Raw genomic sequence first — 24,199 nt, forward strand, 5'->3', positions numbered from 1 at the left:
AAGGTAGATGGTAAACGTTCACTCTACAAAACGTATTTGGATAGCTTTCCGTTTGTTTGTTCGTTATAACCAGAGAAAACTCGGCTATAACGTGAAGTGTCTCACAAGATCGCATATCCCATCTACTAAAGTTATGTGTTTTTGTCATAAGCATTTGATAAGATTAGAAGTTGACGTAATACTCCATCCACTCTGACATCATTTGTATTTATCAGAGGTCTTACTCGTAAAAAGACTGTGTTGATGTGAATAAACTCTTCTTCTTTGACTATGTTGACAGTGTTTTAAAAATAAGTCTGAAGGCATTGCACTGACTTGAGAATCTAGTGAAAGTCGTCTAAACACGTTGTCTGGTTTCGGATCTTCTCTCTTCTCACGACGCTGATCATTTCCATGCTTAGATACCCATGACGATTGTCTATCGGAACTGTACGAACTGTTCCTCGACAGTCGGGATAAACGTTTCAAAGCCTCGCCCCTTTTGTGGTCTGTAAATTGACGGCGGTGTTGGTTTGACTGTGCAGACGTCTTTTTGTCGCTGAGCAATGCTAAACTCGTGCTTGTAGCATAGCCGTTGGTAGTGTATGACCCGTAAACTGCATCTTTATTCCCATCTGTTTTACCGCGACTTTGTCTGACTTTGGCATTACTTTTCCTATCAATTTTCGATTCTTCACTGATATCACAGAATGTTTTATGCGACTTTTTAATTTCTCTGTCGTATTCCTTCGTCATTACTTTCAATTCTTTCTCCAAACTCTGTTGATGGCTGGATCGTCTTCGGTAAGTCTGCAATGACGAATCGCTGAACGCCTTTCCACCACGGTATTCTGGTTTCACAGGGTTGCTATTTAACATGGCATTTGCTAGCTTCTGTTTGTGGTATTCGCCATGAATTTGATCGTCTAACATACTTCTAGGGAGACTCCGGTCTGCCATCATCATTCCCAGCTCCTGGACAATCTACAAGTATTATGGTATGCTGTGGTAACAACGGAAAATATTGACTTAGTTTTACCCTTGTGTTGTTGTAGGTTTCTACCGACCTTTGTGTGACCTGTATTTGTTCAGGATGCATTCCTTACATCGAAGTGACTGTCCTGTTTAACATATTGCCCTGTCTATTGTAATCTTCACGACCCAATGACAAGGCTCTTTTTCACATCCATATCTCGTACGATCATAATGAGCCTTTAATGTATGCACAGGTCTACCAATTTACTTGGAATGAATACTTAAATTGTGTAGTACAAAGAAGATGGTCTGCAATAGAAGTGATTTATATAACAATGGATCACTTCAGTCACATAGATGTAGCGTGTCAGTCCCGTAGAGTTAGTCGACAGTTCCTGCTAAGACTGGTCTTCTGTGTGACCTCAATAGAATCCCAACTATAATTGAAAAGAAAACTAAACCCCAGAGGCAAAATAAACAAAGAAAACACAGAGAATAAAACCAACCAAACTGAATCATAATATTCAATATCCTTTTTCTGTTTTTGGCTCATTATTGTCTTCATTTTAGAAACATTTTTTTTATATTCATAAGGGAAATACTCTTGAAATAATTAAATATATTTTATCATGTCACTATATATCATTATTTCTTCAAAAAATATTCAGTCGATACCTGACCTGACCTGACCTGACTTGACCTCCCTTCCTGCGTTTTGTACCGACCGTGTAGCACTAGCAGATTGTAAAAATTTTGATTCCCTTACACAAAGACGTGAATCCGTCATTATATTTGGTGTCGATTTTCGATTAGTTTCGGGTTATTCATTCTCAGCAATTTGTCGTCAGTTATCTTTGTTTTCAAAATCACCACACAATTACAATTATAGTGTCTTCTAGTCTAGGAATTACATTTTTCACATATATTACATACTCGTACTTACTGGGTGCATTGAGTAAAAACGTTTTGCACACTATACAGGCACTTTTAGAATGTTGTGCATGAAAAACAAAAAGATGGTAGATACTCATATGGGGAAAGTAGTTCGTACAGTTTCACTATTTTATTGATAACGCAGGACGATTTGCACAACTAAAATATACAACTGCGATAGGTTTAAGACAAGCATGAAGAAAGTACAAAAATATGAATGAAGTGACTCACCCAGGCTCGTTCAAGAACAAAACGTCATTGAACGCTAACAAACGTTAAAGCTAACAGAGAATTTGGAATGATTACGTTCAAAAGACATATTTCTCAGATTATTAAAGCAGTTTGTCAGACTACATCTAGGATATGCCTCACAAGCATGGTCACCTTGGTATATAAGAAATGGTCACGATTGTATGGACAATTGTGACCTGCCACTTCGCATATAGGAAATCATATAGTAATTCTTGTAGTTGAGAATGATTTGTAATTACTCTCTTGTTGATGCTTGTCATTATTTATTTATTTATTTATTTATTTATGTATGTATGTATGTATGTATGTATGTATGTATGTATGTATGTATGTATGTATGTATGTATGTATGTATGTATGTATGTATGTATGTATGTATGTATGTATGTATGTATGTATGTATGTGTGTGTGTGTGTGTGTGTGTGTGTGTGTGTGTGTGTGTGTGTGTGTGTGTGTGTGTCTGTCTGTCTGTCTGTCTGTCTGTCTGTCTGTCTGTCTGTCTGTCTGTCTGTCTGTCTGTCTGTCTGTCTGTCTGTCTGTTTGTTTGTTTGTTTATGTATTGTTTGTTTGTTTGTTTGTTTGTTTGTTGGTTGGTTGTGTGTTTGCTTGTTGGTTTGCTTGTTTATTTATGCATTTATTGGTTGATTTATTTTGTTTGTTTTCATAAACATAACTAACTAAGCCTGAGTGCCCTGTGAACTAAGGACATACATGATTTCAAAAGTAACATTATTATTATTGTCTTTATTGCCATAGGTATAAAAAAATATACAGTGGAATTCGCTTTGGTTATACGTAGCACGGTTAGAACACAAATATGTACATATACTCTAAAACGTCAAATAAATTACGAATCATTTAAAATACGAACTGACAGAGGACAAAAACTATTTTTGAAGCGATTTGTTTGGTTTTGATTGATCTATATCGAGTACCAGAGGGCAGTAGTTCGAACAATGTGTGGGCTGGATGATGTATGTCATTAATTACAGATTTTGCTTTCCTGCTTGCATGTGAATTAAAAAGTGACTCAAGAGATGGAAGGCCTATACCAATAATACGTGATGCCGTTCTCACAATTCTATTTAACTTAGTACGATCCTTATGAGTAGTGTTTCCATACCAGACTGTGATTGAGAATGTCAGAACACTCTCAACCACAGCCCGGTAGAATTTCTTTAATATAGCTTGACTGACACCAAAACTCGTTTTGGCGTAGAAAGAAAAGGCGTTGTTGAGATTTTTTTACAATGTGATCAACATTTTTCTCCCACTTTAAATCCTCTGAGATAAGTGATCCTAGAAATTTAAACGTATCTGCGTTTTCTACCTCTTTCCCATGCCTCTGATGAAATGTTATTATCTTAGGATACCCAACCCCTAACTAAACTAAACTAAACTAAACTAAACTAAAGTAGGCTTTGATTTCTACTTGCCTACAACACATCTAAATGCGCATGTTCCATGGGAGCAGTGATTAAAATTGGTAGTTACTGGTTGTCAAGAGATGTACCGTTTTGAGCTGTTCAGACACAGTCGCTTGTAAACTGTTATTCCTTTCCTAAATGGTTTTATTCTTGTCTATGACGGTCCTAATACAGAACAATGACGTTATTATAGGGATTGGCGATATTCTTATAAAATCGGTAGCGATGTCATACCCCCTACAACACATGTACATTATTGAATTTGGCATTTGCCATGAAAATCAATACATATTGCAATTAAAAACAGTTGACGGTCCGACGTATCGAATATATGTTATTATGAATTTATTGGTACTTCTAAATTGACACATACACTACATCGCTAGTATACTCCAGAGTAAACTCTGCTCTGAAATACGCCAGTACCCCGCCCTCTACGGACATCATAAGTCGCAAAATACGATCGTACGTACGTACCTCTTTACGGTAGACCAAGTGGAACTTCATTAGAAGTTAAACGTCGCGATTGAGTCAACACCCCACTTGCTTCGCAGAGATAAAAAACGTAAGTCATTGTTCATCAAACGCCTTGATGAATTAACAGTACAATACAGAGTGAACCATTTTCACTCTATAAAGATATTTTTCATAAGATACGACATGTGGCATTGCACAGTCCTGTGGTTTATGTAACGTGATGACGCAATACTTATACGATTTACATCGTTCGTACTGTACAACAGTACATATCGTAACGTAATATACGAAACAAACTCACTTTTTATAAGTGCGAGTTGTAAACACTTTCTAATATATGCACCTTTTGAATAATAACATAGATAAACCGAACTAAAATGAGAATTACAATCATTTTCAAATTAATAATATATTCTTCTTGTGTGATTTTTGGAAGGAGTACTAATAATTAACAAATCTTGACTGATTGGAGTCTGTATAGAGAACCTTTCAGAATATTTATTGTGATTTCAACAAATAACACGTACAAAGTTAACAGTCTCTTTAGCATATTATCTTTACTGACATCAGATCCATTCCAAATATTATTTAAGATATACTCTACGTTGTAATTTAGTGGTGTGTCAAATTGGCTTAGACTCAGAGGGTACACTGGTAATGACACATTCAAAATTGATCATGACAACATCAGACTGTCATTATTTGAATGAGGTCATTGAACTTGACATGCTTGAGTCAAAATGTAATGAAAAGAATCCATTTCTTGCATATACTCGACTCACAAAGAAACAATTTATGTATTCTATGAAGACTTATTTGAAGACATACTATTTTTATTTCCAGAAAAATGTTTGCAGCAAGAGTGTTGCTGAGTTCATGTAACACTGTGATTTGTGCTCCTATAAAGAGGTTTGAAGCCAACAAGTGTGTAGGTTTTATAGTTCGACATCAACGCTATGCATCACAGTCAAGACTAGCAGCAAGAAGGGCTGCAAGGGCACAGAGTAAAACACTGAAAGAAAAGGCATATGAACCAACATCAGGAACACGTATGTATTGAATATTTTGTACCACAGGGGTGTATAGAATCTCAGCTGATATCCGATATTCATAGTCGCTATCTACAATATTACTATCGATATTCTGAGTTGATATCTACAATATTACCATCGATATTCTGAGTTGATATCTACAATATTACTATCGATATTCTGAGTTGATATCTACAATATTACCATCGATATTCTGAGTTGATATCTACAATATTACTATCGATATTCTGAGTCGATATCTACAATATTACTATCGATATTCTGAGTCGATATCTACAATATTACTATCAATATTCTGAGTCGATATCTACAATATTACTATCGATATTCTGAGTCGATATCTACAATATTACTATCAATATTCTGAGTCGATACCTACAATATTACTATCGATATTCTGAGTCGATATCTACAATATTACTATCGATATTCTGAGTTGATATCTACAATACTACTATCGATATTCTGAGTTGATATCTACAATATTACCATCGATATTCTGAGTTGATATCTACAATATTACTATCGATATTCTGAGTCGATATCTACAATATTACTATCAATATTCATAGTCGATATCTACAATATTACTATCAATATTCTGAGTTGATATCTACAATATTACCATCGATATTCTGAGTCGATATCTACAATATTACCATCGATATTCTGAGTTGATATGTACAATATTACTATCCATATTCTGAGTTGATATCTACAATATTACCATCGATATTCTGAGTTGATATCTACAATATTACCATCGATATTCTGAGTCGATATCTACAATATTACCATCGATATTCTGAGTTGATATCTACAATATTACTATCCATATTCTGAGTTGATATCTACAATATTACTATCGATATTCTGAGTTGATATCTACAATATTATTATCCATATTCTGAGTTGATATCTACAATATTACTATCCATATTCTGAGTTGATATCTACAATATTACAATCAATATTCTGAGTCGATATCTACAATATTACCATCGATATTCTGAGTCAATATCTACAATATTACTATCGATATTCTGAGTTGATATCTACAATATTACTATCGATATTCTGAGTTGATATCTACAATATTATTATCAATATTCTGAGTCAATATCTACAATATTACTATCAATATTCTGAGTTGATACCTACAATATTACTATCGATATTCTGAGTTGATATCTACAATATTACTATCGATATTCTGAGTTGATATCTACAATATTATTATCAATATTCTGAGTCAATATCTACAATATTACTATCAATATTCTGAGTTGATACCTACAATATTACTATCGATATTCTGAGTTGATATCTACAATATTACTATCGATATTCTGAGTTGATATCTACAATATTACTATCCATATTCTAAGTCGATATCTACAATATTACTATCAATATTCTGAGTCAATATCTACAATATTACTATCGATATTCTGAGTTGATATCTACAATATTACTATCGATATTCTGAGTCGATATCTACAATATTACTATCGATATTCTGAGTCGATATCTACAATATTACTATCGATATTCTGAGTCAATATCTACAATATTACTATCGATATTCTGAGTCGATATCTACAATATTACTATCGATATTCTGAGTTGATATCTACAATATTACTATCGATATTCTGAGTTGATATCTACAATATTACTATCCATATTCTAAGTCGATATCTACAATATTACTATCAATATTCTGAGTCAATATCTACAATATTACTATCGATATTCTGAGTTGATATCTACAATATTACTATCGATATTCTGAGTCGATATCTACAATATTACTATCGATATTCTGAGTCGATATCTACAATATTACTATCGATATTCTGAGTCGATATCTACAATATTACCATCGATATTCTGAGTTGATATCTACAATATTACTATCGATATTCTGAGTTGATATCTACAATATTACTATCGATATTCTGAGTCGATATCTACAATATTACTATCGATATTCTGAGTTGATATCTACAATATTACTATCAATATTCTGAGTTGATATCTACAATATTACTATCGATATTCTGAGTTGATATCTACAATATTACTATCGATATTCTGAGTTGATATCTACAATATTACTATCAATATTCTGAGTTGATATCTACAATATTACTATCGATATTCTGAGTCGATATCTACAATATTACTATCGATATTCTGAGTTGATATCTACAATATTACTATCGATATTCTGAGTTGATATCTACAATATTACTATCGATATTCTGAGTTGATATCTACAATATTACTATCGATATTCTGAGTTGATATCTACAATATTACAATCAATATTCTGAGTCGATATCTACAATATTACCATCGATATTCTGAGTTGATATCTACAATACTACTATCAATATTCTGAGTTGATATCTACAATATTACTATCGATATTCTGAGTCGATATCTACAATATTACTATCGATATTCTGAGTTGATATCTACAATATTACTATCGATATTCTGAGTTGATATCTACAATATTACTATCGATATTCTGAGTTGATATCTACAATATTACTATCCATATTCTGAGTTGATATCTACAATATTACAATCAATATTCTGAGTCGATATCTACAATATTACCATCGATATTCTGAGTCAATATCTACAATATTACTATCGATATTCTGAGTTGATATCTACAATATTACTATCGATATTCTGAGTTGATATCTACAATACTACTATCAATATTCTGAGTTGATATCTACAATATTACCATCGATATTCTGAGTTGATATCTACAATATTACTATCGATATTCTGAGTTGATATCTACAATATTACTATCGATATTCTGAGTTGATATCTACAATATTACTATCGATATTTTGAGTTGATATCTACAATATTACTATCGATATTTTGAGTTGATATCTACAATATTACTATCGATATTCTAAGTCGCTATCTACAATATTACTATCCATATTCTGAGTTGATATCTACAATATTACTATCGATATTCTGAGTTGATATCTACAATATTACTATCGATATTCTGAGTTGATATCTACAATATTACTATCCATATTCTAAGTCGCTATCTACAATATTACTATCCATATTCTGAGTCGATATCTACAATATTACTATCGATATTCTGAGTTGATATCTACAATATTACTATCCATATTCTAAGTCGCTATCTACAATATTACTATCCATATTCTGAGTCGATATCTACAATATTACTATCAATATTCTGAGTTGATATCTACAATATTACTATCCATATTCTGAGTTGATACCTACAATATTACTATCTAAGTCGATATCTACAATATTACTATCTGAGTCGATATTTACAATATTACTATCTGAGTCGATATCTACAATATTACTATCTGAGTCGATATCTACAATATTACTATCTGAGTCGATATTTACAATATTACTATCTGAGTTGATACCATGGTGGTAAAGGGATGAGAAACAAATTATCTGTTTCAAAATTGTATGTACTGTAATCATCTCTAATTAGAATAATTTTTCTTTCACAATAAAATAACATTTTTGAATGATGTCGCACATCCCGACATACGGTCAATTTTGGGGTCAATCATTGAACTTGACAACACGGTTTGATGTATAATTACCGTCACCACATTGCTATTAGTTTTATAGTCACCAAAATATTTCATCATAAGTAATGTATTTTTGTTATCATTAAAAAAAAGCACTAACCCTCGGTTCACTGCTGACTTTGTGTAACATAATGGTAGCAATATAGTTCAGTCTGAGTTTCGACTTCCGGAAGTTGAAATCAAACATCCAAGCTCACAGCCAGGACACAGCTTCATCTCTTTCTATAAAGAGACCTATGCTACAACAATGTTCTATAAACACTTCACATTACATGTTGTGGTTGGCTGTAAGATTACATCTGCGGGAAATCATGCTGGAGAATTCGCCGACATAAATTCATACAATCTCTTCTGAATCACTATTTCATTCTCAATCAAAATTGAAAATCTTGTTTGTACTTCATTTGATACATGTGTACATGTTTGCACTCCTGCATGTTTCTGTTTGCCATGAAAGCATGCATGAGAAGATTGTCTGTGAAAGCAGGTCAGCTTCAACTTCTGAGTCATATAACCTGCTTTCTACCGAAAATTCTTGAACAAAGAATATAAAGTACACAAAGACCTTGGAAAGTCCAATGTATTGCCATTAGTTGAATTAGTAGATGTTTACACTCGCTTCGCATTGTGTTAATTGGGCAATTAGCCCATGAGTTTGTGCTAGACTAGCAATCTAGTAATTAATGCAAGGTTGGTAAACTCTGATAAGACAGTGATAACAGGTAGGAAATAGGAAAAAAACAGTGAGAGGAAACAATATTTAAAACTTTATTTGAAATATAGAGAAAGTATTATTAGAAATCTGGAAGATCGCGAGAACAAAATTGATTATTCATCCTTTTCGCTGTGTATTAACATTACTTGTACTCTCCTTGTTTTTAGATTTAGATCATGATAATTTCTTTGTGATCAGGTGACCTTTGTACCAAATTTATGTTGATTTGTAAGTTTTGATACATGCTGTATATAACAATTGACTAAAAAAAAAACATGTTATGTGTGTTTAATCTTGCAGCCATTATTTTAGGTAGAAGTCTATTAGCAGGTGCCTCAGTTGTTGGTATTGGAGCTGTGTGTTACTATGGTTTGGGAATGTCAAATGAAGTCGGGGCCTTTGAAAAAGCTGCGTAAGTTTTAAGCCATTGAATCTCTCAGTTTTTAGTGCTACAGTCATGGTACAGTGTCTGTCTGTCTGTCTATGTGCTATAGTCATGGTACAGTATCTGCCTGTCTGTCTATGAGTATGTGCTACAGTCATGGTACAGTGTCTGTCTGTCTGTCTATGTGCTATAGTCATGGTACAGTGTCTGTCTGTCTGTCTATGAGTATGTGCTACAGTCATGGTACAGTGTCTGTCTGTCTGTCTATGAGTATGTGCTACAGTCATGGTACAGTGTCTGTCTGTCTGTCTATGTGCTATAGTCATGGTACAGTGTCTGTCTGTCTGTCTATGAGTATGTGCTATAGTCATGGTACAGTGTCTGCCTGTCTGTCTATGTGCTATAGTCATGGTACAGTATCTGCCTGTTTTGATATTTGGTGGTGGTGTTACTTTTGGTGTCTAGTTTGGAAATTGTTCAAATCAAAATGATTGCACCACAGGTGTGCGTTTTGGGTCAAAAAATGCAATTTTTAAAAGAATTTATTTATTTTTTATAGACACAGAACCTTGCAGTCTCAAGACAGAGTGCAAGTCATAGTTTTAATGATGTCATGAAATCATTGAATCTTTTATAGAGTAATTCCCATCTAGGTCTGAATGACACCATGGGATTATCTCAACTATTTGGCAATAACACTCAGATTAACATGTTTTAGATTGCTTGATTGCACTGTTATTAGCACAATTGAACTATAAATCTATTATTTGCATAATTAATGATTTCCAGTAAGTAGGCTATACCTTAAGAATATATTGATGGTAACAAAGTTCACACACCATATAAACTTTGATAATGCAGCTTTAAGTTCTAATGGCTCATTTGCATAAATTAATGATTTTCCGTAATTGCTAAATCATAAGAATGCCCATTTCAAATTCTATAAAATTTGCTACATACATCAAACATAACAAAGTGCGCAACATTAAAAAAGCTTTGTGATGTATCTTTAGTTTTAATGACTCATTTACAATTATTTTCAGTATTAAATGTGGCTATATCTTAAAAATGCATCCAAATTCAATATTATATTGTACACACAACCAATTGCACATGTTCTGAAAACCTTGGTGATGTACCTTTCAGTTTTAATGACTCATTTGCATAATTACTGATTTTCAGTAATTAGGCTATAGTTTATAAATGCACTCCTCAAATACACTAAAAAAAATTGTGTATGTAGGAACACAAAGTCAAAAATCTTAGGGAAGTTTAAATCTGGTTGTATAATGTGGAGCAAATTTGACTTTTGACATAACTGAGATGCGGTTACAAAATTTGATAGATATCTCAATGAACGCTACACTGTTAAATATTTTACCCACAATTCCCTCTGATTTGTACTCTCACATGTAAGCTTCTTCAATTCAGACAAATCTCACCAGTGTACAGGGTTCTGTAGAAACATTTTTGTCATTTTCAAATCGTACTTTAGTAACTCATGAGTTTTTGAATACCCAGTTTCATTGGTTCAAATATCAATTATCTCTTGTAGAAGGAGATGGCAATTTTATAAATATTTAAATAGACTTTCTTGAAAGGCATGCAGAATATTTCCAAGGAAACTAAGGAAAATATTTGCACCTGTTATTACTTCACCAAAGATATTGATTTCTCTGAATAGGTATAACAAAAGAAATTTACATGTTAAAACTCTCTACACAGACTGACTACCCAAGTTTGTGATTACTTGATGTTGGAAAGTATATTATTCAAAGCACGTGTTTCATTTTGTTTTTGGTACATTTTTATTCAAAATTTGCAACTGTATTTTTTAATCTCAATCTTTTGCTACACATTATTCAAATGTAATTGTTATGTTTTAAATATTAAGAAATATTGCTTCTCTTTGAAGTTATAAAATAAGGAACATTCACGCATACAAATCAGAGAGAGTTGTGGGTAAAATACTGTACAGTGCGCTAGAAATTAATGAACACAGAGTGAAATTTTATGAATAGTTGTCAGGACAGCAGGATACAGGATTGAAAATAGTCAATTTACTTATGAAACAACATTTTTGCTTACATTTGTGTAGAAGAGATTTTTGTCAATGATAGACGCTACATATTTCCTTTGATAGGATATGGCCTCAATATGTTAGAGATCGCATCAAATCCACCTACATGTATTTCGGAGCTGGATTGAGTCTGACTGCATTATCTGCTGTGGCTATAGCAAGGAGTCCAGCTATCATGACCAGAATGATGTCAAATTCTTGGCTGGTAAGTAGTGACACTAGCTATCTAGCAGATTGTGACTGTAGTAATAACACCAGCTATCTTGTAAGTAGTGACTGTAGTAATAACACCAGCTATCTAGCAGGTAGTGACTGTGGTAATAACACCAGCTATCTTGTAAGTAGTGACTGGAACATTTCTCAGAACTAGTCACAGTTGTTTTCCGGACTACCTTCACTGTTGTCGTATGGTAAACCTATGGTGTGCATGTATCATTACACTTTTCAGACATGGTAAACCTACGGTGTGCATGTATCATTACACTTTTCAGGCATGGTAAACCTACGGTGTACATGTATCATTACACTTTTCAGGCATGGTAAACCTACGGTGTACATGTATCATTACACTTTTCAGACATGGTAAACCTACGGTGTACATGTATCATTACACTTTTCAGGCATGGCACACAATGTGGTGTGTTAGATGTTGACTGATTATACTCATGCCCCATCATACATCACTTTAAGTCAGGGCTGTTGGTCAACCGAAAGCTCAAGGAAAATAGTCTATATGTATGTTGTGTTTACCCACAATCCCTTGAAGAAACAAACACATGATGTTGCCCTCGTAATAAGTCAATATGTGTAATAGTGCCCTGCCTCACTGAATGGTAGTGAACAAGCAAAGTAGTAATTTTTGATATAATTTCTAATATTACTAAAGGCAATAGGAGCTACATTTGCAGCAGTGATTGGTTCTGGAATGCTGTGTAGGGCCGTTCCATATTCAGAAGGCTTTGGCGCTAAACAGCTAGCCTGGATGTTACATAGTGGTATCATTGGTGCTGTTATTGCACCTCTGACTATCATGGGTGGACCAATTCTTATCAAAGCAGCATGGTATACTGCTGGAGTAGTTGGTGGTATGTTTGTTTTCTTCATGTACATACATACATACATACATACATACATACATACATACACACTCATACATATGTACATATGTCTGTATGTCCGTACGTACGTACATATGTCCGTACGTACGTACATACGTACGTACATACGTACGTACGTCCGTCCGTACGTACATACATACATACATACATACATACATACATACGTACATACATACATACATACATACATACATACATACATACATACATACATACATACACACTCATACATAGAAATGCATAAGGAACTAATAAACCAGTCCGTATATATAGTTGTTAAATCCGACGTTTCGAATAAATATTCTTTTTCAAAGGAAAAATTGGCGAGACAGAGAAATGCCAGATATATGTACATATGTACGTACGTATGTGTGCGTGCTTGTGTGCATGCACATGTGTATGTACGTATGATTGTATGTATGCACACACATACACACATACATACATTCATGCATACATACATGTACATACATACGTACATACATACATACATACATACATACATACATACATACATATATACATACATACATACATACATACATATATATACACACATGGTACATTGTGTGTAAAGGGTGTATAATATTGATGTTATACAATAATTTGTACTATTTATCTAACTAAAAAAGCTCTTTCAATTTTCACATATTGTTTGTGAGTCATGTGACACTAAAATAGTGTATATATATGTGTGTGTGTGTGTGTGTGTGTGTGTGTGTGTGTGTGTGTGTGTGTGTGTGTGTGTGTGTGTGTGTGTAGTCTGAAGATTTTGACATGTGCAGAGATAAAATGTATACTTCAAGTTCATCATATTATATTATGTTTACTTTTGTGTGTTTTCTTGATCTACATAGGTTTGTCATTAGTTGCTGCTTGTGCTCCAAGTGATAAATTTCTGTACATGGGAGGACCATTAGCCATGGGTCTTGGTGTTGTTTTTGTTGCATCCTTGGGTAAGTCATTTTCTGGTATTTAGAACTAAGTAAGTCACAAATTTGGGTAAATATAAATTTTGATAATTCCTAGAAAGTATACATTTTGAGTAGGAAGTATAAGATGAAATCATATCTGATATCTAAGTCCTCAGCTACAACACCAATTTTTTATCTTTGCAAAATACAAGTTATGATCTGTTATTTTAACTCCCTAAGTAAGTCATTATCTGTTATTTTGACTTTCTAAGTAAGTGTCTTAAAGATAAATATCTAATTAGGTGTGTTATCAGAAACACCCATTTTTAGCACAACTGAACATCTTAGGTTCAGTATTGCTATAAGCATGGCAAAGTGTCTGTCTGTCTGTCTGTCTGTCTGTGGATGTGTGTGTGTGTGTGTGTGTGTGTGTGAACAACTTAAAGTCAGAAACCACTGGACCGATTGCCATGATATTTGGTTGGTATATTATCTTGGATGTCTAGTTGGAAAATTGTTCAAATCGAAATGATCTTACCACCGGTGTGTGTGATTTGGGTCAAAAAATGTGAGTTTTGGTCAAAAAACTTAAACTCTCGGGCAGATTGATCTGAAATTTTGTGGGAACATTCTAAGGGGTGTTAAGATTAAGAATGTTCATGACTTGATGACCCCATCAATGATACGCAGATATGGGCTAAAATAAGTCTTTTGTGATTATCTATTTCATTCCTGTTAGACCTGCATGACTAACATGTGTAATTTCTGTTTGGTTGTAGGTGGTATGTTTTTCCCTCCAACGACAGCCCTTGGTTCTGGCCTTTATGCCATCAGTGTGTACGGTGGTGTTGTCTTGTTTGGTGGCTTCCTACTCTACGACACTCAGCATATCATTAGGAAGGCAGAAGGACACCCAATGCTAGCAAACAGACCATTTGATCCAGTCAATGCGTGAGTTTCTTTGATAAATTTGTTATGTGATTCAATTACCAAGTCCTTTGTCTTTGCTTTAAGTGTTATAACTTGATTTTTATCTGCTAACTATTCCTTATTTTCATTCCACAGAGCAATGGGAATCTACATGGACACAATCAATCTGTTCATACGTATTGCTATGATCCTTGGCAGTGGTGGTGGTGGTGGCAAGAGGAAATAAACTGAAATCTTCTATTGACATTTCTATGTGTCAACATCTGTGAATAAGGACTTGTTGTGATAGAAACTGAAGACACCGAGTTACTGATGTATATACCTTTGAAACATTTGAATACATAAAACCTGGCCAACAATGATACGCTATGATGTGATATATGATATGAGGCAATCTGATGCAATATGATATGATATGATGTTATATTATATAGTATGATGCCATATAATATGATACGATGTTATATTATATAGTATGATGCCATATAATATAATATGATGTTATATTATATAGTATGATGCCATATAATATAATGTTATATCATATAGTATGATGCCATATGATATGATATGATGTTATATTATATAGTATGATGTCATATAATATGATATGATGTTATATTATATAGTATGATGCAATATAATATGATATGATGTTATATTATATAGTATGATGCAATATGATATGATATGATGTTATATTATATAGTATGATGCAATATAATATGATATGATGTTATATTATATAGTATGGTGCCATATAATATGATATGATGTTATATTATATAGTATGATGCCATATGATATGATATGATGTTATATTATATAGTATGATGCAATATAATATGATATGATGTTATATTATATAGTATGATGCCATATGATATGATATGATGTTATATTATATAGTATGATGCAATATAATATATGATGTTATATTATATAGTATGATGCCATATGATATGATATGATGTTATATTATATAGTATGATGCCATATAATATGATACAATGGAATATTAAAATTCAGTACAATATGAAAAACGTCAGTACAGTAATAAAATTGAAGACAAAACATAGAAATAGCACCAATGACGTTGTAGCATAACTGTACAGTTTTTAAAAATGTTTACCCACATTCTAGATATAGGTGTTCATTTGCTGAATTATTATCCAGTTACCTATCCAGCCCTGTTGTTATCTTTGCAATATACACAATCATTTGGCTGCTGCTATGGATGGGCATGGTCATGTTGCTACACATTTTTGCATATATTTTTTGAATGTTCGTTCACTTGTCCCTGATGTTATCTTTGCGATATACATCTTCATATGGCTATTGCTATGGGTGTGGTCTTGTTGCTAGGTATATTTGCATACATTTTTTGAATATGTATTGTCTTTGCAATATATGTGTTCATTTGACTTGCTATGGGCGTAATAATGGCATTTTTTAACCCAAATCACACACCTGTGTTGCGATCAATTTGCTTTGAACAATTTCCCAAATAGACACCAAAAGTAATGTCCCCACCAAATATGGCAATCAGTCGGGCAGTTTTGAGTTTAAGTCGTGCAAAACACACAAATACAGACAGACTGACAGACACCACGTTATGCCTATAGCACTACCGAACCTCATTAGTTCAGTTGTGCTAAAAATATGAACAAAATGATAGTACACACATAGATTTTGAGGAGAAAGTTTTAAATTAATGTATTCAACAAAATAGAATTGATTGTATAATTCTATGTAATAAACATGTTAGTATAGTCAGAAGAAACAGTTGATAAAAAGATATGAATTCCAATTTTGATGAACCACTCATTGTATTAATATTAGTTTGTTACTCCAGAAGTGAACTGTTTATCAAAAAGTAGTTTTAGCTTCAATTTTTCATAGGTTATTTATATGTAAGCAAAACTTTGTTTAAGAGAAATAAAGGGAAATGTACATTGATCGTTCTTGTATATCATTGTGATGAAGTGTAAAATTGTAATGCTATGATATTGTGAAGGAGTGGATATTCTCTCTCTCTCTCTCTCTCTCTCACTCACTCATTCTCTCACTCACTCATTCTCTCACACACTCACTCATTCTGTCTCTGTCTGTCTCTGTCTGTCTCACTCTGTCTCTCTGTCTTTCTCTGTCTCTGTCTCTCTATCTATCTATCTATCTATCTTATGATGTAGTGGTAGGGATGCAATGCGGAAAGTTTGTGTTGTTTTTAAATCTTAATATCTTTCCAACACTTTCAATAATGTGAGCATTCTGTTCTTGGAACGCTTGTTCCAAACATGTCAGGTGTATTTAACTTTATTGGACAGAGAATACATTTATAAAACAAGATTTTAAGTGTAGTTTTGATTCATGAAACTCAGACTACACTTGAGAAACTTTACGGATGTTCGTCGTGCACATGGAGGCTTTCAAAGGGGTGCGTCACGTCAGTTTCGTTTCTATATGAACATTAGAACTTGGACATATATCTACGGATGGTCATTTTGACACATTCCGTAGATAGATAATGTGATATCCTGCTGACTTCTGAAACATGTAAATCAATTATTGAACACAGGCACTTGTTTCCCGATACACGAATGAACAGCTGAGCACCATCCCAACAAGTCGGGGAGGGGTAATTCTATTACACGTATAGGTTTCACAATACAATAAAATATCAATAATATTGAGATGGTAAAGTGATCTTTAAATTTATAGGTAATGGGATTTATATGATTTCAGTGAATTTGAATATCTTGTATGTTGTCCCATAGTCAAGAAATAATGATAAAACAATGCATTATAGTTTGGGAAACCATAGTGACTATATTATTGTTCACAGTTCTATCTGAAAACAGACGAGATCAAACGGAAGTGGGGGGGGGGGAACGAATTATTTTTAATCATGGAATGTTACACAACCAAGGGACATTGACAAACACATCTCCCACTGACAATATCATTTTTAAAGCAATACAAAGTTTTATTGTAACAAATTTCAAATCTACTAAAAATATCACTAATTTGCTGCGATAGCATATGCATATTGGTATGACAAGTCTTCACGGCTTGGCATCAATGAAAAGGTCTCGGAGTCTGAGTCGGTTTCTTCGTCTGTACTTTCCATGTCATCATAACTTGAATCAGTGGGGACGTCGAAATGAACTTGACGTTGAGCAGTAACATTGTCATTTTCAATATGATATTCAGTGTTACTCTCATTACCTACATCTCGTTCATCTTTTTGTTCATCATCTGACCCAAAGTAGAATTTTTTCCATGCCGTGGTGACGTCATCATTGGAAACACGTGCATGTGTTACAAAAGTCTTCATTTTAAGGTGAGTTAGAAGCCACTGAGGACGATTAACTGCACTCTTTTCTTCATCGTCTTCACTTCATCAGATAAAGAAAATAGACAAAAACAATAGGTAAATGATAGTGAAAATTCGTCGTTGTAGGCGCTCCACGACGAAGAGTGTGATGTATGTTTATCAAATTTGAACATAACACAAAAAATACCCCTCTTTGAATGACTATTTTGAGAAGAAATTATTTTTGTTTTTATGGAACATAGAAAATAAGCGATAACGATCATCAAGACGCAGGATAATAGATATCTCTTTCATTATTATCACTTCTTGACAAAATATTAAACGATAGAAACGGGGAAAGTGACAGTCAGAATTCAAACTTGAAATGGTCATTCCTCCCAAATACACAATACAATATATACATTGATGGAACATAACATAATCATGATAATAGCAAATCGTTTGCTGCATTCAACCATGGACAGTGATGCAACTTAGAATTTAACGTCACATAGTTTGTAATCAAAGTTGTATGCAAATTATGTGAATGTAGATTAAACTTTACCAACCTCTTTTTATCTTGAGAAGCGATTACATCCGGGTACCTTAGTTTGAATATTTCACCAAACCGCGCACCGGCATCGTATACATCAGTTGGGTTCAATATCGTAGTCATCATAGCAAACCAAAAACTGGGCGTTTTCATCCAAGACAACATCGTGGTGCCAGTATTTTGTGTTCGATGACCTCTTCCTAAAAACATCATTGTAAAGTTATAACTGAACAATGACCAGTAAACATGTATATTTGACAAACTTTTACGAGCAGCCGCAATGTGTTCATTCAGTAACTATGTCACTATTCGAACTGATGGTGAAAATGCGCAGTCGTCTGACGCAGAATCTAAGTAAGACTAAGAGAACGCGATGGTATCCATGTGACGTCATCGATACCGTGATTCGATCGAACATACGCCATGGCAGGGCGGTGTCCACTGAGACCTCCATGGCCAAGTCATATAAATTATCGTTTTGAATATTATATTTGAGATATATTGTTATTGTGTGTAACGATGTTCCTCCTCTGAAATGAGATAATTTGACAGAGACACTCTCGGAAGAAAATTTACTCGTAAATATAATTTACTTTTTACCGTTTTGAATATAAAAAAAATATTTAAAGGTACAAGTAAATGGCTGAATCATCATTTTTTACTGTGTTGAATGTAAGAAATGTTGAACTAGGGTACGTCGCTCGTAAATCTATATTGTGTTGTATTGCCAATGTCATTACAATATTAGATTTAGATATTTTTATTGAGAAAGAAAACATGTTATACTAATAATAATGATAACTTACTAGTGTGGAGTGGGGGGGGGGGAGCTGGAAAAGAAACAGTAACCAAAAGAGTCTAAAAATTGACCCTTGCCGAAAATATAGGGGGTAGAGAAAACCATTACCCTTCTCCAATACATGTAACATGAAAATTCATAACACCCCCATTCCCCCAGCTCGATACTACTGCTACTACCCCCTGGTAATTTACACCCAATTCGTTACAGGGTCTATAGGCCTAGCGCCTACATACGGTGTATCACTGGTGGTCATTTGACAAATTGGAAAGTTTTAAGTCTTTGTAAAAATCTTTCCAACACTTTAAATAGTGTGAGCGTTCTGTTCATGGAAGGCTTATTCTCAACATATCAGGTGTATTTAACTTTATTAGACAGAGAATATATTGAAAACAAGTTTTTAAATGATTTGTCAGATCTCTGCTTGAGAAAACTTTATGGACGTCAGCCATGGACGCTCACAAAGGGGTGGGTCAGGTTTCGTTTCAATATGAACATTAGATATTGGATATGGATGAATAATTATGACACATTCCGTAGTTAGAAATGTGATGACCTGCTGCCACAGAGTGACGGCTACCGACCCGATCTCGTGTGCTAAACATGTAAACTGCGTTTTAGAAGCAACAGGTAGGTGCAGTGCGCCATCAAGCGGTTGGAATGCATTGACCGTTTGACCTCGGGAAACCTTTAACCTATGCAAATTTTAGCTAAGAGCAAAATTGTTTGCAGGTGACACAACGTGTCCCGGTTAGTCGATGGTCATGATTGTCTAGCAGTTAACAAGGAATTTACTACTTTTTACCAATATGGCCGAGAGCAGTGGTAGATGTGGAGCATGTCGAATGGTTTGGGACCATTTTACATTAGTTACCAGGATTTGGGGCATACTTACAGCGATAGGTAAAGTAAAATTCACACACGATTGTTTTGATCACCGACTTCCATGATGATACACACTGACACACTGCACTGTACACACTGCATCTTGTATGTGTGGCAACCGTGGATTTGAATTTGTGGCAAACGATCGACTTTGGCATGTATTTATTTAAACCTTCTCTCTTATTACACCGTACACGTAGTACATATCCATTGTTACTTACATTCTTGGCATGATTCACTGCAATAAACCGTTGTATTTATTTAACTGAGTATAATGAGTTGAATTTAATGATTCTCGGTTGATCAATCTCACAGATGGTACAGTCAGTTCAATTGACCTTATTCAAATCTTAATGCGATTTTTTATGGGACATAAATAGAAAAAGACAACAAGACAAACTGATGAGTATTAAAGGCAATTATATCGGATACAAACGTAAAGGATATATTTACCATCTGTGAAAGTCATGGACAATTTATCAAATCAGAATTGGTCACCATTCATATTATGTTATGTCAACAATAATTAGTATTCATAGCTATCTATAACGAAATTAATTTTACATGTGTTTTGCAGTGAAATACAGCAAATACATCTTTCCTGTCTCAAGTTGTTACTTTGCAAAGCATTATTAACATAAATTTGTTATAATATGGGACAAGTAAAGGCTCTGTTTTACATGTGAACATGTAATATACTGTTGTGTAACCAATGCATTATAACACAAATACTTTTATGTGGACTTACATGTAGTCTGTATGCCAACATGGTCTCTAACTAAACCAGTGAGTGGAGGTGTAACGGGTAACGATACTGTATAGGAACTAGACTGTGAGTGAAGGTATAAATGGTAACGATACTGTATAGGAACTAGACTGTGAGTGGAGGTGTAAATGGTAATGATACCATATAGGAACTAGACTGTGAGTGGAGGTGTAAATGGTAACGATACTGTATAGGAACTAGACTGTGAGTGGAGGTGTAAATGGTAATGATACCATATAGGAACTAGACTGTGAGTGGAGGTGTAAATGGTAACGATACTGTATAGGAACTAGACTGTGAGTGGAGGTGTAAATGGTAACGATACTGTATAGGAACTAGACTGTGAGTGGAGGTGTAAATGGTAATGATACCATATAGGAACTAAACCAGTGAGTGGAGGTGTAAATGGTAATGATACCGTATAGGAACTAGACTGTGAATGGAGGTGTAAATGGTAATGATACCATATAGGAACTAAACCAGTGAGTGGAGGTGTAAATGGTAATGATACCGTATAGGAACTAGACTGTGAATGGAGGTGTAAATGGTAATGATACCATATAGGAACTAAACCAGTGAGTGAAGGTGTAAATGGTAATGATACCGTATAGGAACTAGACTGTGAGTGGAGGTGTAAATGGTAATGATACCATATAGGAACTAAACCAGTGAGTGGAGGTGTAAATCATAACGATACCGTATAGGAACTAAACCAGTGAGTGAAGGTGTAAATGGTAATGATACCGTATAGGAACTAGACTGTGAGTGGAGGTGTAAATGGTAATGATACCATATAGGAACTAAACCAGTGAGTGAAGGTGTAAATGGTAATGATACCGTATAGGAACTAAACCAGTGAGTGAAGGTGTAAATCATAACGATACCGTATAGGAACTAAACCAGTGAGTGAAGGTGTAAATGGTAATGATACCATATAGGAACTAAACCAGTGAGTGAAGGTGTAAATGGTAATGATACCGTATAGGAACTAGACTGTGAGTGGAGGTGTAAATGGTAATGATACCATATAGGATCTAAACCAGTGAACGGAGGTGTAAATCATAACGATACTGTATAGGAACTAGACTGTGAGTGGAGGTGTAAATCATAACGATACCATATAGGAACTAAACCAGTGAGTGAAGGTGTAAATGGTAATGATACCGTATAGGAACTAGACTGTGAGTGGAGGTGTAAATGGTAATGATACCATATTTATAGGAACTAAACCAGTGAGTGGAGGTGTAAATGGTAATGATACCATATAGGAACTAAACCATATAGAAACTAAACCAGTGAATGGAGGAGTAAATCATAACGATACCATGTAGGAACTAAACCAGTGAGTGGAGGTGTAAATGGTAATGATACCATATAGGAACTAGACCAGTGAGTGAAGGTGTAAATAGTAATGATACCATATAGGAACTAGACTGTGAGTGGAGGTGTAAATGGTAATGATACCATATAGGAACTAAACCAGTGAGTACATTTATATGGATTTGTAAGCTGAACAAGTATCAGACGAACACCAGTTGTTGTATACAGAAACAGAATTTGAAGAAAATATAGTAATGGATATGAAAGAGAGGAAGTTCCAGTTTCCGAAGAAAAAAAATATTCTTTATGATTATGGTATATTTCTAATAAAAGATATATTTTTTGAAAACTGAAACTTGCTCACTTTCATACCCACATTTATGCTTGTTTTGCAAGATTTGAATTAATTCATTTTATATGTTTTATTGACAGCATTATGGGGCATTGGAATAGATACCCTACGTAAAGGTACACATGTAGAGATTGGTCTATATCTTATGTAAGTTTAACACTTTTTACTTTTATTTCATATTTTGAATTCAGATGATTGCAATATATCAGTAACCTTCATATTTGGGATGATTGCACAATGTCACACAAGCTTAAATTACAATAAACAAAGTTTGTTCATTTAAGGGAAGGGGGTCTGGCATCAATGCGATTGCTAAACTTCGTTTTTGTACTTCTAACCAAATTTCAAAAACTTTCATGCCATCAGTGATAAAAACTTCTGTATTTACAACTGAGATGTTGATAAGGTGACTGTTAATGTAAGACAGTTTTGAGTTCTGGTACTATTTTAATTTGCTTACAATCATGTTTTTACAAATTTCATCATAGTTTACTTCATACTGGTATATAAATGTGTTGATGTTGCGCTTGTGAACGTTCATTTAAGGGGAGGGTGAATGGGAGGGGGAGTGAGTTTTGTCCTAGACGAACTTCGTTTATGAAGTTCGTGTATTGAGCTTGTGTGACAATGTGTGATCGTCCCTTAGTGAACGTAAGTGTAAGTTTGACCTTGTGTGTAAGTTTGTTAATTATATGAATTTCATGTTTTGCTGACAGTATCACCAAATCTGTTAGCTTTAACTGACCACGTTTTGTTTTGACTTTGTCACAATGAATCCATACAATTTAGAATGACTCACATTGATGATGTCATAACCTCAGGTCAAAGGTTATCATACATAGTCACTATACACTTCAGTTTAACATGAAAAACAGCCACTTCAAAAAGGATAACATCTTATTTATTGTTCCCCCACACTTCAAGATAATTACAAACTTTAGAGAATGGATGGTTTGTTTTTCTGAATCACAGTCTGTAAACTGATTATTTTTTGGTAAAAAAGGACTTGTGAAACATGATTCTTGAAAGGTCAAAGTTGAATTGAGAAGTCACAATGAAGGGACTGTACAGGTATTAACTTGATACATTGAATAAACTGCCAACATTTATAAAATAATGTATACATGGTAATCTTGTAGTGTGTATTGTCTAAAGGTGCAGTAATCATAATGTCTGGTAGTATTTAGTGATATCTGTTTACTGTCACTGTGTGTTTTTGTACTTGTCAAAGCCAATGTTTTATGGTTTAGTTAATTGAATCATGGTCGTAACCACAGTCTCTTTTAAAGTACCATATTTCATTGCTTCAGCAGTAATGTGTGCTCTGGTTTGCAA

The 24,199-nt window shown here is 34.0% G+C and overlaps 1 protein-coding gene across 1 annotated transcript; it reads left to right on the plus strand.

Moving 5' to 3' along the window:
- Positions 1–4,052: 4,052 nt before the first annotated feature.
- LOC144452203 (growth hormone-inducible transmembrane protein-like) lies at positions 4,053–15,347 on the plus strand. The gene is made up of 8 exons (XM_078143252.1): positions 4,053–4,132; positions 4,888–5,093; positions 9,747–9,858; positions 11,975–12,116; positions 12,798–12,996; positions 13,887–13,985; positions 14,723–14,894; positions 15,009–15,347. Exons 2-8 carry the CDS (start codon positions 4,892–4,894, stop codon positions 15,097–15,099), a joined length of 1,017 nt encoding a protein of 338 aa, XP_077999378.1. The 5' UTR covers positions 4,053–4,132; positions 4,888–4,891; the 3' UTR covers positions 15,100–15,347.
- The last annotated feature ends 8,852 nt before the right edge of the window (positions 15,348–24,199 follow it).

The sequence above is a fragment of the Glandiceps talaboti genome, chromosome 22 (assembly GCF_964340395.1).
Source record: "Glandiceps talaboti chromosome 22, keGlaTala1.1, whole genome shotgun sequence".
Taxonomy (NCBI): Eukaryota; Metazoa; Hemichordata; class Enteropneusta; family Spengelidae; genus Glandiceps; species Glandiceps talaboti.